General features: G+C 38.9%; 1 protein-coding gene across 2 annotated transcripts in view; it reads left to right on the top strand.

Moving 5' to 3' along the window:
* The window catches only part of Notum (palmitoleoyl-protein carboxylesterase notum), a 60,824-nt gene extending 46,996 nt beyond the window's left edge, over positions 1-13,828 (top strand). Inside the window, exons 12-14 of one of the 2 annotated variants that reach the window (XM_089244497.1) lie at positions 4,289-4,444; positions 5,769-5,971; positions 10,941-13,828. In XM_089244497.1, coding sequence (XP_089100623.1) covers positions 4,289-4,444; positions 5,769-5,971; positions 10,941-11,251 — 670 coding nt within the window. In that variant the 3' untranslated portion in view covers positions 11,252-13,828. The remainder of the gene's footprint in view (positions 1-4,288; positions 4,445-5,768; positions 5,972-10,940) is intronic. The other variant, XM_089244495.1, reaches the window with a different exon arrangement.
* Positions 13,829-17,140: the final 3,312 nt, after the last annotated feature.

The raw sequence follows: 17,140 nt of genomic DNA, 5'->3' as shown, positions 1-17,140 counted from the left end.
TCGACAATTATTTTTATAAAAATGTCCTTGTTTTGTTCAACGGAGCTTGTTTTAATTCCCAATCTTTACTAAAATTTGGAGCGAAGCTAATTTTCCTAATTTATAAATTGTGTTATGATGAATATGATTATATTCATCTCACATATTTGCCAAGTTTTTCATTTTTTTTTTTATTTCGTGAAATACACTGCTGGCCACCGTAAATGCAACACCCTGAAGGAAGCATGCAAATAATATGAAATGTACAACATGCATTAGCGGAGGTGAGATATGCAAATGATTAGAATTTCAGCGCAGACGCACATCACGCGCGCCTGTGGCGCCACTTCAAAGCGCTATTTAAGGCTTGGAGATTTTGACGATTTGAAGTACGGCAATTGAGTTTTTCTTGTGGTTTTTTCAAAAAAAACGATCAATTATGCCTCGTAGAAAACAGCGATCATCTTTTGATCAAGTATCCGAGTTCGACAGAGGAAGGATAGTGGCCTACCGAGATTGTGGATTATCTTTCAGGGAAATCGGTAGTCGTGTTGGACGAAACCAAACAACTGTAATGCGGATATGTGATCGTTGGATGCAGGAGGGTACGACGGACCGACGTGTTCGATCGCATCCACCTCAGTGCACCACTTCACGTGATGACAGGCGTATGGCAGTGACGGATCGCTCAGCCACATCACGAACCATAGCACAGCACATTCAGTCTGTACCGCATCATCCAGTGTCTGCGCGTACCATTCGACGCCGTTTACAGCAGAATGGTCTGCCATTGCTTCGTCTACCCTTGACGCAGAACCACAGACGTCTCCGCCGCCAATGGTGCGATGAAAGAAGGATGTGGACGGCAAAATGGAATGAAATTGTCTTTACTGACGAGTCACGCTTCTGTCTGCAACACCACGATGGTCGGATTCGAGTCTGGAGACACCGTGGAGAGAGGATGCCGAACAGCTGCACTGCCACACTGGTCCTGCACCGGGTATTATAGTATGGGGCGGTATTGGATATCACTCTCGCACTCCTCTAGTACGCATTGCCGGTACTTTAAAAAGCCAGCGCTACATCTCCGAGGTGTTGGAGCCAGTTGTCCTTCCTTACCTTCAGGGCTTGCCCACAGCCATATTTCAACAGGATAATGCGCGACCACACGTGGCACGCATTGTCCAAAGGTTCTTCGTCAATCGCCAGATTGAATTGCTTCCCTGGCCAGCTCGCTCTCCGGATCTTTCGCCGATAGAAAACATGTGGTCCATGGTTGCTCAACGATTGACCCAGATTACATCCCCAGCTGCCACACCAGATCAACTTTGGCAACGCGTGGAAGCTGCTTGGTCTGCTGTACCCCAAGAACACATCCAAAGTCTCTTTGAATCAATGCCGAGGCGTGTGGCAGCAGTGATCTCCAACAATGGCGGCTACTCTGGCTACTGATTTTGGCAGGAACCACACTTCGCAGAAGTCTATAAATTTAATCATTTGATGCTTGGTCAACATGTTATCTACAAAATAAATATTGTTGCGATATCTCTTGTCTTTCTTGGTGTTGCAATTTGGGTGGCCAGCAGTGTACATTTTAGCAGATTTGCTGTTGCATTTTTTTTCTCGTCAAGAGTTATTTATAAACAATATGTATTTGGTTATTTTCATCGACAATTGGCCACATGTTTGGTGAGAATCGGCGATGTCTCGTATTGATTATCCCAATTTCCGTATTCTCCTCGATCAAATTGGTCACTCTTATCGTAAAGAAATAAAAACTTTATTCAAGTTCAATTATATTTTTCGTCACAAAAGGTCTTGAAAGCGTCAACCTCGGTTATAACGACAGAATTTCGTAAAATCTTCGATATCGTTGTTATCGAGTTTGACTGTATTTGGTGAGTAAGTATGAAATAGTCGGGTAATGTGGACTAGGGGTATTTTCAAAATGAAGAAAACTAACTAAAATTTATCAAAAACCAGATTTAATGAGTCAATGTCAATGAAAAATAAAAATTTCATAGTCTCTTTTTGTAGTTAATGATAGGAATGGCGTAATAGGCTATTTACAAAGGTTACAGATGCAATATTCCTTCTCTGCACCAGAACAGTCACAGTGGGCCCACAGAGAACAGAACACGCGTTATTCCCAGACCTCTTCTCTTTCTATATTCCAAAATTTTCTTTCTTGAAGAGTTATTCTAGCCCAACTCTCAAATGATATTTGTATTATTCCATATAACCCAACACATCATCTTTGAAAAAACTAGCGTCCCATCTGACCGGAAAAATCGCAAGCTGAAAAAGAAGCAAACACAGCACAATAAAATGAAACTCTTGTGATGCACATTGTGATTAGTTTAAAATTATCACACACAGGCACACTTCCAACTACTAATAACTATTTTTCAAAACTTGCCTTAGTAAATTTTTTTACGTGGGAAAACAAATTTTCTTCTATAGCAGCCGTGGTAATGGTGACAAACAAGCGACGCTGCCTGTAAACCATACATGCTCATGATCCGCGGCTCAAATGTTGCGCTTAGAATCATCTGATGTGGCCCGTGACCTTAAACCTAATTTTGTAAAAATTAACTGAGCGGCCCATTTATTTTATCACTGGCAGCAATACCCGAAAGCGGAAAAACCATGTATTCCATATTACCAGACTATTTCATAATCTCTGCACTTCCTATATACGTATTTTCCAATTTAGTATTTATTTGATTTTAAATTTAAAAATTTTCTTATTTGCGGCGTTTTTTTTCCTCTTTTACTTTGTAATGCATTCACACGAAAAAGAGCTAATGAGTTTGACTTCAGAAACTATCACATTGTAGTATGCGATACACGAATTTGAAAGATCGAAAGAACATCGACAGCTTCGAGTTAATATCCTGGTTTTGATGGTTTTCCTTCGAAAAACTAGTCACATGAATTTAGACGAACGGAGAACGTTAATTTCCCACGAGGTTTGACAAGAATCTCTTTCCATCCTCGGAAGTGCATCGTATCCCACGTGGTTTTCAAAAACATCCCATTTCATTTCCCCCCAGGTTTTTATCCAATTCCTTAGATACCGGTTTATTATTCCTCCAAAAGTTTTCGTAAAAGCTTTTGAGAAGATTGAAATCACCAATTCTACAGAACTGAATGGTACTGCGATAGCAATCACGTGAATGCGTATCCTCTTTTCACCATCTGTGGGATCGATAGATGGTTTGTATCGAGATCTGAAGGATGGTTTTTGATGCAATCTATGCCTGGGTAGAACTAGATACAGTTAGCAAGCACTGGGGAATTGACATGATCATGAAGATGGTTCATCGAATAAAATGAGAATAAAGTCTCGTTTACTCGGGGTTGAAGACGTGGGGGCAAAGCATGGATACCTCTTATATAAAATTACCTTATATAATTATTTCCAAGTATTATTAGTCACATTTATTTTAAGGATAAAATTTTTCACGGGAAAAAAATGCTCACTACGTTATCAAATCTAAGAGTAGCATGCTAATAGCACGAAGTACAATTACAAACAAACCGGAAAGCATTTTGGGAGAAAAAGAAACTTTTGTAAAGTGAATTTCGTATGACACATTACTGCAAGTAAAAGCTAAAGTCAGGTGTCGAAATTTTAAATGTCAGTTTAATTCATGTTTTTTTTTCAATTTTTCATTTAAATTTTCCTGAATCGTTTTTTTCCCATCTCGTACCCCCAAAAAGGCTTTGCTGCATCCCCAGTTACGAAACACTGGTTTAGAGAGAAAGAAAATTACAGTTGAAAACCTCTCATAACGGACTCTTTAGCGGACAACTACCGTTTTTTAACGGGATTTTTTTTTTTCAATTCTGCAAACGGGTTTCGATGTATCAACCCAAAAACGAACACTTTCCGTTAGCGTACAAAATTATTGGTCCCTTGAATGCGAGGTACCACCGTATTTTGTATTTTTCGAATATCGTTCTGAAACTGGGAGAGTGAGAATCGCTTCTCGAATAACTGCAGACATATCCCCCCACATGTTAGATCCGATCCGCTATGCTGAGATCTTTGACTAGCCCCTCTACAGTGAATTTATAGTGTAAAAAAAATTAAATTTGTCCCGGGTCCCTGGGACTGGAGCCCTGTCAGCCCTACCCTTGTGAGGCCATGACTAAAATATCTTGTGGTGTTACCGTGGCTCTTCAAATCATTCTTTTCTAAAAGCAAGCTTTTTATAAGTATATTACATCAATTTTTTTGTATTGCGTAGTATAGTATGCAAGGGAAAAACATTATTCTGAATTTTTGCATCACTCTTGACAGGGACTGGAGACACGTGAAGATCAACAAGATTTCTCTACCTCAGGCCCTAAGATGTTGGGAGCTGCAAGCTCACGAGCACAATCATCACCATCATCACCCTCATCACCATCACTTTGATCCTCTCCTCGAGAAACCATCTCGAAACTCAGAAAACAGGTATTCTGAACGATCTTACATACTGTACTTATGCCTCTCTGAAATCTAGTCACTGGTTTGAAAATTTATTAAAAGTTTAATGCTATAACTAGCACGTATGTATCAAAATAAATAACTATATTATAACTATTCAATTAATAAAGAAGAATAAAAAAATATATTCAGGAAGTATCAATGTGTTAAAATCTCTCCCTTTAGAAATGTTGGAAATATAATGTTACGAAGGGTAAAGGAATTTGAAGAGGCTTGGGGTGAACACATGCAAGGTACGCGTGGTAATGCGATCGTTAGAATAGAAGAACGAGATTCTAAAGGACTCGGACAGGAGAATTCGAAGAGAGACATTTGTAAGGCTGCTTTAGTTTTAGCAGTACTTTTAGTTTATGTGAATAAAGCTGTTTATTTGTTTTCGAATCTTCGTTCCTGTGAGTGTCTACTCATCCTCAAGTCCTCGGCGAAGAACCCTGGGAGAGATACGCGCGACGAGACGAATCTGGTGACAGGAGGTTCGTCGAGAGATCCGCCGGCGACGCGACACTAATAATACAATTGCACTGGAAAAAAAATTCTGTGGTATTATAAATGCATTCATAAAATGAAATGCGGGATATGTATGTGTGTGTGTGTGTAATGATTTCAATTTTGAAGAAAATTCCCGACAGCGACATTTTCGAATGCACTTATTTCGTTTGGCAGTGGTTACCAAACTTTCTGAAGCGCGATCCTTTATTGACAAAAAGTTCGCCGGTGGCTCTCCTACTTAAGGGAACAATGTGCATATGTAACAACGGCTTAATATTACGTCCAAACACCAGTGGAATAAATTAAAACAACTTCCCTGTATTTTCTTTCCTCCCTCTTCACCATCGCGAAGCATAATAGTAACCGTGTCTACGGAAGTTGCATCTCTTTCTCTCCTTTCTTTCTATACTGCGTTAGTTAACCATTAAAAGGAGTTGATGGTTTTCCCCACACATAATGTATCTTTCGACTAATAAGAGCGAAAGAGGACTATAAAAAACTCTATTATCTATCTTATCTATCTCATCTATTATACTTTCTCCATTTATATTTTCCGCCCCCTTCTTCCTTTTTCTAACATGCGGTTAGGTTAGGGGAAGGTTACCAAATTTATCGCTGATTCGTTAAATAGAGGTAATCCAAATTTCTTGCCAAAAGCTTAATAAGTGAAGTGGTTAAACATGAAGTGAATGAGACTCATCATTTCATGTGGAATTTTTCCTCAAATATCGTTTTTACATTGAAATATGTACATCAAAATTATTATTTTAATACATAATGTGTATTTAATTTGTATCATCAGCACCACCACGATGCTATCAGACATGGCCGTAACGCAGTCCAGGTCTTCGGGCAGGAAAAGTACGGGACAAGCCTCGAGGCGTGAAATTTCTCCCGGAGTCCGGGAATTCGACCGCGAGGAGAATAAGAAACAGAGAAGAAAAGAAAGGAAAAGGAAACGGAAAAACAAAAACAAGAAAAAGAAGAAGAACAGCCGCAGGGAATGTAAGTAACACCTCTTTTATATTGAACACATTTTCATTTTATTTCATTCCCTGTCAGTTAATCTTTCCGTTTGGACACATTTTAGCAAAAGTAAAATTGAAAAAAGTCAAACCGGAATTGAAATTACGATTATAATAATACTATTATAAGAATATACGCGTCCTTTTCAAAAAAATTAGAACACCCTAGAAATTTACGAGAGCAGTTCATGAAATTCTCAAGCTGGAAAGCCCAAATTAAGGGTATAGTTGTAATTTGTAGTTTCATCTTCTAAAAGGTTCTTCTTGAGCATATCGGCGACAAAAAATTTGCTTAAAGTAGATTGAATGCTTTTTAAAGTATATCGAATTACTTTTTCCTCTTGGTTTCAAAAAATTAGAACATCCGACTTAAAACGGATTATTGCATGAATATGTTCACGCAAATTTACATCAAGTTGATCGAGTTCGTGTTTTACGTATTTCCTCGCTATGTATGTAAGTCCAGAATCGTTCAATCTTCGTAATACGGGTAGAAAAACCGGACATTTCTGCTAACGCAAAATTACATATGAAGAATTTTCTAGGACAGTACAGCGTGCTGATATCGTACGAATACATTGTACTGTGGCCATTTTTGGCCTTGATCATGGATTTTATGCACTAAGACATTGAACTTATAAGTCTCTAGCACAGATCTGGATCGGAAATTAATTATGAATTCCATCATTCCATCATCGCTATTTTAGAATCGATAGCAGCTGGTTTGCAATTGATTACCTTTTTTTTTTAGCATGACTCCACAATCTCTTGGTAGGATCAGCATCAGGTACAATCACTAGATGTCACGAAACCACCGAAGTATCGATAATGTTTGGTGGACATTTCAGAATTCTTGATACAATTTGCGTTTTTCATCTTCAAACGAAGTCTTCAGCTGCTGCAACCAAAAAAATGAGACCAACGAATCAGAAGAATTATCCCGATGATGGTGTACGTTAGAATCTCTAGCTTTGGATTCGAGAAGTTGAAGACTTGTATGGAAATAGAAATTTCATTTGCAATCTAAATTTTGACTATGTCTAAGAACCTATATCGATGCTGCAGCAATTCACATGATTGAATGATTGAATTCACATGATTCACATGTTTACCTGATGCTGATCCTACCAAGAGATTGTGGAGTCGTGCTTAAAAAGGTAATCAATTGCAAACCAACTGCTATTGGCTCTAAAATAGCGACGATGGGATTCATGATTGAGGTGCGATCCAGATCTGCGCTGGAGACAAAAATTCAATGTCTTAGTACATAAAATAGATGGTCAAGGCTAAAGATGGCCACAGTGCAATGTATTCGTACGATATCAGCACGCTTTTCCTCATACTGTCCTACCAAATGCACATTTGATTTTGCGTTTGCAGAAATGTCCCGTTTTTCTACCTGTATTGCGAAGATTGAATGATTCTGGATTTACATACATCACGAGGAAAAACATAAAACACGAATTCGATCGAACTGATGTAAATTTGCATGATGTTCATGTAATAATCCGTTTCAAGTCAGATGTTCTAATTTTTAGAAACAACATTCAGGGTGTTCTAATTTTTTGGAACCAAGAGGAAAAACCAATTTGACGCTTCAAAGCATTCAATCTACTTTAAGCAAATATTTTGCCACCAATATGCTCAAGAAGAACCTTTTAGATGATGAAAATACAAATTATGCAACCGTATCCTGAATTTGGACTTCCTATCTTGAGCATATTATGAACTGCTTTCGTAAATTTCTGGGATGTTCTAGTTTTTCGGAAAAGACGTGTACATCTCTCCTTAGATATCGGTTGAATGGGGCTAATCTTTATAACTGTGCTTCGCTTAAATTTTCATTCCCAAAAAAAAAGCTCACTTAACATAATAAAATAAATGAGTCATTGGCGTATTTAACTTTACTTTTACTTTAACTTACGCAACTTTACATTTAATGTTAATTTGGAAAGACATTATGAGGAAAGAAATGGTCAGAATTTCCTTCAAATTCTCTTTTAGAATTTTTTTTTTCTTTTCTGTAGACAAGAAAACAATTAGTTATCTAAAGATCCGGAATCTTCTCTGAGGGGAAATTTGTGACACTTCACCTCCCACTCACAAATTACTTAACTGGGAAATTTCTTCAAAAATTTAAGAGCTTTTCTTTTACTACGAACCTAAGCACACTGGTGTTCAAAATTAAGGGAATTTTCACTTCTGGTCGATTACCTACGGAACTTCTGGACACATTTTAATGAGATTTGGTATGGGCACATATGTTGATATAATACTAAAAATAGGCATGGAACAATTATTATACCACACGCATGACCGTGCGTTAGACGCATCAGTGCCGGACGGTCTAACAAAAGAGTTTAAGATATCGAATGAAAAAATGAGATAATGGGGGGGGGGGGCATGGTCCCTTAAAGTCACACAACGTGAATTCATAGTGGAAATCCGGCTGTTTAGGGCTGTGTGACAGTCAGCCTCACTCCTCCAGCAACGCTGTTTTCAGCTAATGAATGGTTCTGGGAGGGGTATGACGAGCTGCGATTGCCCTCCCAAGAACGTCCTAGGTATAAGGTTTAAGTCTGGACCACTCGATCCGGCGAACATTTTCACTTTCCAGAAATTCGTCGACCATATCAGCCCTATGTGGACGTGCGTTGTCGTCCATTAAAATAAAATCAGCCCCAACTGCATCCCGGAAAAAGCAAACATAGGGCTCCGAGATGTTATCCTTATACCTGACAGTAGTCACAGATCGTTGCAAGTGATGTTTTGACTGTTAGGTACACGCACACAGTTACACTTCCGGCACAGCTCACTAGGTAGTAAATCCCCCATAGAGATGGTGATAGACCTAAGTTGTGCTCGGTTTGAAAGAAAAGAAAGAAAGTAGAATCACAGATCGCCGCTGTGGTGGTCAAGTGGTCATGGTGACGGACTCGCATCGCGAGGACCGTGGAACCCCACTGTCGCCACAGTGGTGGTCGGCTGAAGTTGGTTTTCTGTGGTTCCCAACTTCGAGACGTGAATGCGAGCCGGTCTTCCCATCAAGAAGTCTCGCCACAGAGAGCAACAGGCCTTCAATGGTACAAATATTCAAACAAAACATTTCACTTCTGAAATATAGATGGCGGCACTGAAAAATCAGACACAACACTAGATACGCACTCAGGCTGTTGGGTTCACTCACTCGATAGTAAATTGCCCATGGCAATGGTCCTTGAGTTGTGCTCGATTAGAAAGTAAATAAAAAAAACAGTCACGGATTTTCTGACGAGGTCTGTGCGCCCATCCAACATGATACTTGCCCAAACCATCAAACCTCCATCGCCATAGTGGTCTCTTTCTCTGATCTTGGAGGACAGGCAGCGGGTCCTGGGTAACCACCGAATTTCAATGTACGTTTATCTGGAGAGAACGAAGGACCCGCTACCTGTCCTCCAACGTCAGAATAAGAGATCACTATGGCGGCGAAAATTTGATGGTTTTTGATGGTTTGAACAGGCATCACGTGGGATGAGCGCACGGACCTCCACGTCTTTACCAGAGAATGTGTGACTGCTGTCAGGTATATGGATGACATCTTGGAGCCCTATATTTGCCTTTTCCTTGGCGTAGTTGGCTCTGCCTGCATTTGAATGGACGACAATGTCCACCCACACAGGGCTGATATGGTCGATGAATTTCTGGAAAGTGAAGATATTTGCCGGATAGAGTGGCCAGCCAAATCTCCAGACTTAAACCCTATATAGAGTACAGAGCATGCCTGACACATTTTTGGGAGGGCAGCTCTGCATACCCTTCCCAAAACAACCCAGAAGCTGAAAACAGCGTTGCTGGAGGAGTAAGGCTGGCTGCCACACAGACCCTCCTAAAAAAGGCGAATTTCCGATATAAATTCACGTTGTGTGTGTGACCTGTGTGGCAGAATTCACGCACTTCATATTTTATTAATGCTTTTTTAAATGAATATCAAGTATATAACAGAGAAAATAGCAGATTAAACTTCTGAATTGAAACATTACCTTTAATAAAAGTAAAAAAAAAAGTCGGAATTTACAATAAATGTTGAACATGGTGGCCTTTTTCACGGACAAATAGGCACATTTGTTTTACCAGCTTGCTCGAGACTAAGAATTCTGCAAGAATTAATGTCTGATATTGCATTAATTATGTTGGTCTTGAGATCATCTATCGTATGTGGATTATTGCAGTACGCCACATTTTTAAGATAGCATCAAAGAGAAAAAGTCCTGGGGTTGTACAAGTCCGCGCGTAATGACATGATCGACAAAAAATTCAGTTAAAACATGTATATTTTCTTGTGACGTGTGGCACTGTCCTGTTGAAAAACTAGGAGTACCATTCATCGCTGTTTATCAGTGAAAAGAATTGAGTAATGATGTTAGATTCTGTGCAGGCTTTGGCATCAACAGTGGAATTTGAAAAAAAAACATTCATAAGCTATGATATATGCGCGAATTTTTTGAAACATCCTATATTATATAATACCTGTGTGTGCATACCGAATTTCTCATTAAAATTTGTCCAGAAGTTCCGGAGATAATCGACCAGGAGTGAAAATTCTCTTCACTTTGAACACCAGTGTAGCTACACTCATGACACAGCAAAGTTTTTGTTTTTGCACCAATTTTTCGATAATGTCAGTGGCGTACTCAGAGGTTATTTTCATTTCGGAATTATTCTAGTTAATAAAGAAAATTTTAATAATTTTCTTTTTCCAAAAATTTGTGATTCGAGAAAAAAGTCTCAATGAGGCTGTATATGACAAATATTGTAAACGTGGATATTTTCTCTCGCGAGATAACGATCTATTCCTTACCTCCCGATTACGCCACTGCACAAAAGCCCTATTCAAACTAGATCCTGTTAGGCTCTAATTCCCAGCCGAGTGTCAAACTGTCCTCTGTTCCCCGTTATTTATTTATCAGTGCTTCAACGAAGGAGCCGTGACAATCGCTCTCTCTTTCCAAAAGACCTACGACTGAGACATCGGTGGACCTTGCACGAGGACCTCTGCTACCACTGGCTGGTGGACGAATGCACGTGGCCGCAGTGTAACAGGGCCTGCCCGCGGCTGCACAACCCCTTCACTGGTGAAGAACTCGACTTCATCGAACTCCTCAAGTCGTTCGGACTGGACATGAGCAGCGTGGCCAACGCTCTCGGAATAGATCTGGTGACCCTCAACGACATGGACCACGATACGCTACTGCAACTGCTCACGCAACAGACCAACTGAGAGCATCTTTCGGTTTGTATTTTTTAGCGTTTCGATGCGATCATCTACCTCTGAACTTTTGCGATGCTTTTTTTTTTTTATAGATACATTATTTCGAGACTAATTTATTAAGATGTATAAAATTTTGAAGGATATTCGTCCTACCTGTACATGTAGATGTGATGCATGTTAACAGTCATAAACCCGTAATATATGTCACGCTACGATTTTGGTGAGCCGCTGGTGTTACTAAACTGGTGGAATCGTTGTAAATGTTTATTCCAGTAACATTGATGAATCATGTTTATGAATAATTAAGTCTAGAATTTTTCTTCTACTTTACAGGTTGTCCCAAACTATTTGCACTGCAGATATCTCTGCAGCCGTTGACTTTAGAAACATACGGGGTGTCCCATAAATTGGCAAATCGCTTAAAAATTCATAAAAAGTGAAGGCATTGGTATATTTGAATGTGATTTGCAAAAAAATTATTCTCTCACGAAGGAGGATTTTTTTTTTTTGGTACAAAAAAAATTTGTTCAAATTTTGTCGGTAGACGGCACTGCATGGAAACAAATTACTAAAAATATGCAAATCAGAGGAATAAAATGCAAGGTGTACGATTTACAGCTCATTTTTGAATTCTACTATCAATAGCGCTTGCATTCGGCTTTCATTGTGATGTTGAAATTGGTGGATGAAGCCGCATTGGTGAAGTTGTTTTACCTAAGAGACGAGTCACCAGCTGAAGCTTTACGAAAACTTCAGAAAGGTTGAAGAAATTCTCGGTTCCAATCACTTCTGCCAGACTGGTTGCCCTGGCCTCTATGGGCAAAAATCTGAACTGCTTTTTTTTCCTGTACCAAAGAAATCCCCCCCCCCCCCCTCGTGAGAATAACTTCACGCAAACCGCATTCAAGTATATACCAATGGAATGAACTGAACCATCTAATTTTTTTACCCTCAAAAAATAACAATTACATTTTCTGCCAATTAATTTGATGATTACAAAACTTTCGTAAGTTTGAAGCTGATTGATGTTTCGTAATTTGTAAACCACACCCTCAATCATTGGCGATAAACGCTGAAAACTTCAAAGTCAAAAATATCTTCATTAATATTGCATTTAAAAAATTTGTAATTTTTTTGAAGATGCTTCTCAAAGTCGCATTTACATTCGTTTGGTGCAGTGTTTCTCAAAGTGGGCGATGGAAAGGTCCGGGGGGGGGGCGATAAAAGCTACGGGTATAACATAGGATCTTATGGGTACGCCTGAGTTGGGGGGAGAGATGAGAGAAAAATTTTCTCTGAAAAGAAGGGGACGATGGAACAAAGAGTTTGGGAAACTGGTCGTCGTTCAAAGTGTGCGTCACTATGAGCTGGAGATATTGATTTGTGTGCTTATTGCTTATTTATATGCGTTGAAGTGGTTCTTTTATAAGTGTGTGTGAACATATATCCACTAGACTATTCTAGGGAGCAGCAGATCAGAGCCTTTCTTAGGGGAGTGTTCAACAGGTGCGGTAGCACCGGGTTCCGCACTTATGGTTATAATAATTTCTTTCATAAATTCTGAATTTTCATCGATTCTGGAACTTTGCATTTTCATCCAGCAAGAAATAATTGTGGATTTTTTTTTCTGCATTCCCATCTCGCACAAAATAGTTCAGGAATTCTGCATTTTCAACTAGGAAAAAATAATTCTAGAATTTTCATCAGTTCTGGAATTATTTCTTTCATTTATTCTGAATTTTCATTAATTCTTTTTGTTAATTTACACTTAATTTTATTTATATTAATTTGCTTAGATATTCTTCAGTATTCCTGTATATTTTATGTGTGAATTTTTGGATGCTGAAATTATTGAGACGCTTCTGGTAACGGCCCCGCGCCTGGTAAGGGTGGCCATGCCGCAGATGAATCATGAGTTGGGCAAGGGAGGCACGGGTGACGAAAGTTTGAAAATCAGTGCATTAATTAGAAGTTCTAGCACACACAGGGACTACATCCAAATTATTTTTTCCATACTTTTATTTATAAATCATGCACAACACTAGATACGCACTCAGACTGTTAGGTACACATACTTACACTTCCGGCACAACTCACTAGGTAGTAAATAGCCCATGGCGATAGACCTGAGTTGTGCTCGGTTTGAAAAAAAAAACTTTCTTTTATATATATACGGCCCCTTGAGAAATTTTTGAGTGTTGCACGTCATTTGTAAACTTTTTTAAAATTAAAAGTATGTTTCTCTCTATTAAGTCAACGGTTGCAGAGATATCCGCCATGTGTGCAAACAATTTGAGACACCTTGTATCGGTGAAAATTTCTCAAAATCCCGAGGCATTGAATTCCCGGTAATTTTTCTGATTTCATGTCGAACGCAATTTACGCATGTTTCAGTTAACGAGATGTTCTTTGGCCGATTCGTTTAAAAAAATCCCTTTTCCCGGGGGCCCCACGATACTTTCACGACGGCCCAATAATACTGTGGGTCTCAACTTCGGGACATATGCCCCCCTTGTGGTCCTGGGGGTGAAAATAAAATGAAAGGGGAGCCAAGACAGGTGCTAAGAGGAGGGGGGGGGGCACAGAGAGCTGTAAAAAAAAAGTAACTGAAAAAATAATGAATGAAGTATAAGGGTGGGGGGGGGGGGGTGTTGTGCCGACTTCAAAATCCAACAGTTCTACATGATGAGATCTGGTGCTTATGGTCTTCGCAAGTACTGTATGCAAATAGGTAAACTCACCTCCAGCTAAGTATGCGATCACAAAACATCACTTCGCCGGTTTATGGAAACTTCGCTCCCGGAAATTTCACCCACCCTGACCGTATGAGCGATCAAGTGAGTTGGGCATTTACCTCCCAGACGTTTTGTCCGTCCTGACCGTATGAGTGACCTATGAATGACCAAGTGCATGACCGTACGAGTGAGCAACTGAGTGAGTTGCACATTCAGCCTCGGATATTTCACACCCGCATTTCGGCACTTGTATAAATATTATGTGAGTCATATGCCCCTCATTTGGTCATTCACTCAACCATACAGTCACTCACACACTCATATGGTAACTCACTTGGTCATTCATACGGTCACTCACACGTTTGCGCACTTGATCACTCATACGATCACTCACCTGGTCATTCATCCAGTCACTCGCTCACTCATCATACACTCACTTGGTCACTCATACAGTCAATCGCACACTGAATCACTCATACAATCGGTGGTCATGCGGTCAAGGAAGGACTCCTGAGACGAACCAGCTTATCCAGCATAGGCGGAGATAGACTTGGGGCGCAATGTCTGGGGTTCACAATGATGTTAATTCATATATACATTAGATCAGTCGACTCCACCTTTGACGCTGGGGGACGCCCCCCCCTCCCCGTATCTCCGCCCATGTTATCCAGCTTATATTCTCTAACCCCACTGCCACCGCAGTGGTGGGCGGCTGAAGTTGGTTCCCAACTTCGAGTCGCAAATACGAGCCGATCTCCCCGTTAAAAAGTCTCGCCACAGAGAGCAACAGGCCTACAACGATAAATTATTCAATCATTACACTCATAGTTAAAAAAAACTATGTAAAACTAAAGTAGACAGCATTACACAGAAACAAACTTCACATCAGGTTTCACTACACGTACACGCACATTCTTGCATGTACCAATTCGTTAGAGGTTCCGCAAAGGAATGTGGACGAGGTGCATGTCTGGGTTTAGTAGTAGTAGCTTATATACTCTAGGGGGACAGCGGGGGCCGCGGTTGGTCTGGAGGTCAGGGAATGAGAAATATCAGTTGTGCATTTCCGGAGACGAAACGTCCCAGAGGCGAAAAGTCGGTGGTGAAATTTCCGGGTCCCCACTTTGCCCGGGGGAGCCATATAATGCTAAGACTGCCCTGCAGAGAACCTCTATAATTATTAGACGGAAGCCCACTGAAATCTATCTCAGCAAAGGGTCAGGCTCGAATTCAGGGTGATATTTCGGGACGGGTAATTTATTGTGTAGGAAAGTAACATTGGATCATCTTGTATTTCATAGGACACTAATTTTTCTCGATATATAACTGCTCGAATGTAATCAATATGCTCATTGGTTGCATTCTTTAAGTTTTAAAAAAGAACTTTTCTAAAAGTTTTATAGTGTAATGCCGACATTTTTTTGAAACATGATTTCTAAAAATCTGTTCATTGTATCATTACAAAATTTTAATATGATATTCTAAGATATATTGTTAAGGGTTATGAACCAAAATGTAAGGTCAATCACATACATTTGTCTCATTACAGTGTTTTATGTATATATTAAATGAAATTTTAAAAACTTATATCATAGATTTGGTTGTAACTTATGAGCATACCATACAATCCTCTTAGTTTTGGTTCATAACCTGTATCATCGTTAACTGAATGTACTGTGAAAATAACAAACTTTTGTTCATAGAATTTTTTGCAATCCTGTTTTGAATATTAAATAAATTGTGCTTAAAATTAGACATAAAAATTAACTTTTTTATAAAAAATGGCATAGGTAGTCCAAAAATTAATTATTGTTTTCACCAATTTGTGACACTTTCTATCAAAAATTATTAAAATGCACTCCTGTACCATTTATCGAAAAGTGACAAGAAAGATAGTCAGATACCTTAATTAAAAAAAACGGCATGATGGTTATATAAATAGCATGCATTAAAAGCATAGGAATTATAAATGAGTTTTTTTCTAATAATGCTTGATGTATCGATCATTCATTGGAATCATCAAATGAACAAAAAAAAGTACAAATAACTCCATGGCGTTATACATATACAGTATATATATATTTTTTTTTTGTTATAAAAGTAAAATTCCTGAGAACAGTATGTAGAAGTGATCTCGCTCACACATAATTGGAGGAGCTTCATCATCACAATTCAGAACAACTCTGTGTAAATATATTTTCTTGATGTCCTATTTTATAATTTTTTATGTAGGAATTCTCATTCCTTCTTTCGGAAGTTTGTTGTCATTATATCTATTCGGGTGTACATAATAGCTTTTTCCCCACTCTTCATATAATATAAAAATCTGTACATTAAAATCCTTTGTAAATACTTTCGATGTGAGACACACATATATATATAAATCACTGTGACCTCGTTGTAGTCCATAAATTCCAAATAAAGTTTCTTTTAGTGTTGGAGCATTTTTTTTATTTTATATGTTGCTTTTTACAGTGTTCAGAAAGTCCTATAACGAAAGCTTTTTCCTTCTCAACCACTGGGGGTAGACGAAAAGAAATTGTAAAATTGTTTTAAATGTTCATTTCATTGCACTTTTACATAAGTAATTTTTTTCTTAAGTAACAAAATTTAAATTGCCTATACTTACCTTAGAGCTAAACAGGGTGATTACATAATTCCCTTGCCAAATTTTACTGGCGAACAGTTGATCCTAGAGGCATACTTCCAATTAGAAAAGGTATCCAAATAATACAAATACAACGCCACAACAGGAAAATTGCCCAACGAGGTGGCTGACTTAAGAACATCATGGATCCCCGAGACATTTTTTGGAGGCCCTACCTACTACTGCTACATTTTTTATACGGATATCCTGTCCTCGAAAACCCGGTTAGAAAGTTGTTGCCTTTTGTCTCTTCCAAGGTCAACAAAAAAAGTTACATGTTTCTAACTGCAATATTTATTGTATGAGGTATTCAAATTCAAAAATAAGGAAAGTTTTTGGAAGGAAAATTGGAGGAAATATCACTGAAACATGGTATTACTGGTTCCAGGTATACCATTTCTTCTGAACATGCCACTAGTGTTGGGGCAAATGTGCATCAAATGTGGAGGACAAATTCAAACAGATGAGAGATTACTATACAGCAGTTTATCACAGATATTATGTTAATGGAGCCAA

This window comes from Pholcus phalangioides, unplaced genomic scaffold (assembly GCF_987345545.1).
Source record: "Pholcus phalangioides strain wild (caught in Gottingen) unplaced genomic scaffold, Ppha-v1.0 ptg000015l_1, whole genome shotgun sequence".
Lineage (NCBI taxonomy): Eukaryota > Metazoa > Arthropoda > Arachnida > Araneae > Pholcidae > Pholcus > Pholcus phalangioides.
The sequence above is the reverse complement of the archived record's forward strand: the minus strand, read 5'-3'. Positions and strand labels throughout refer to the sequence as shown.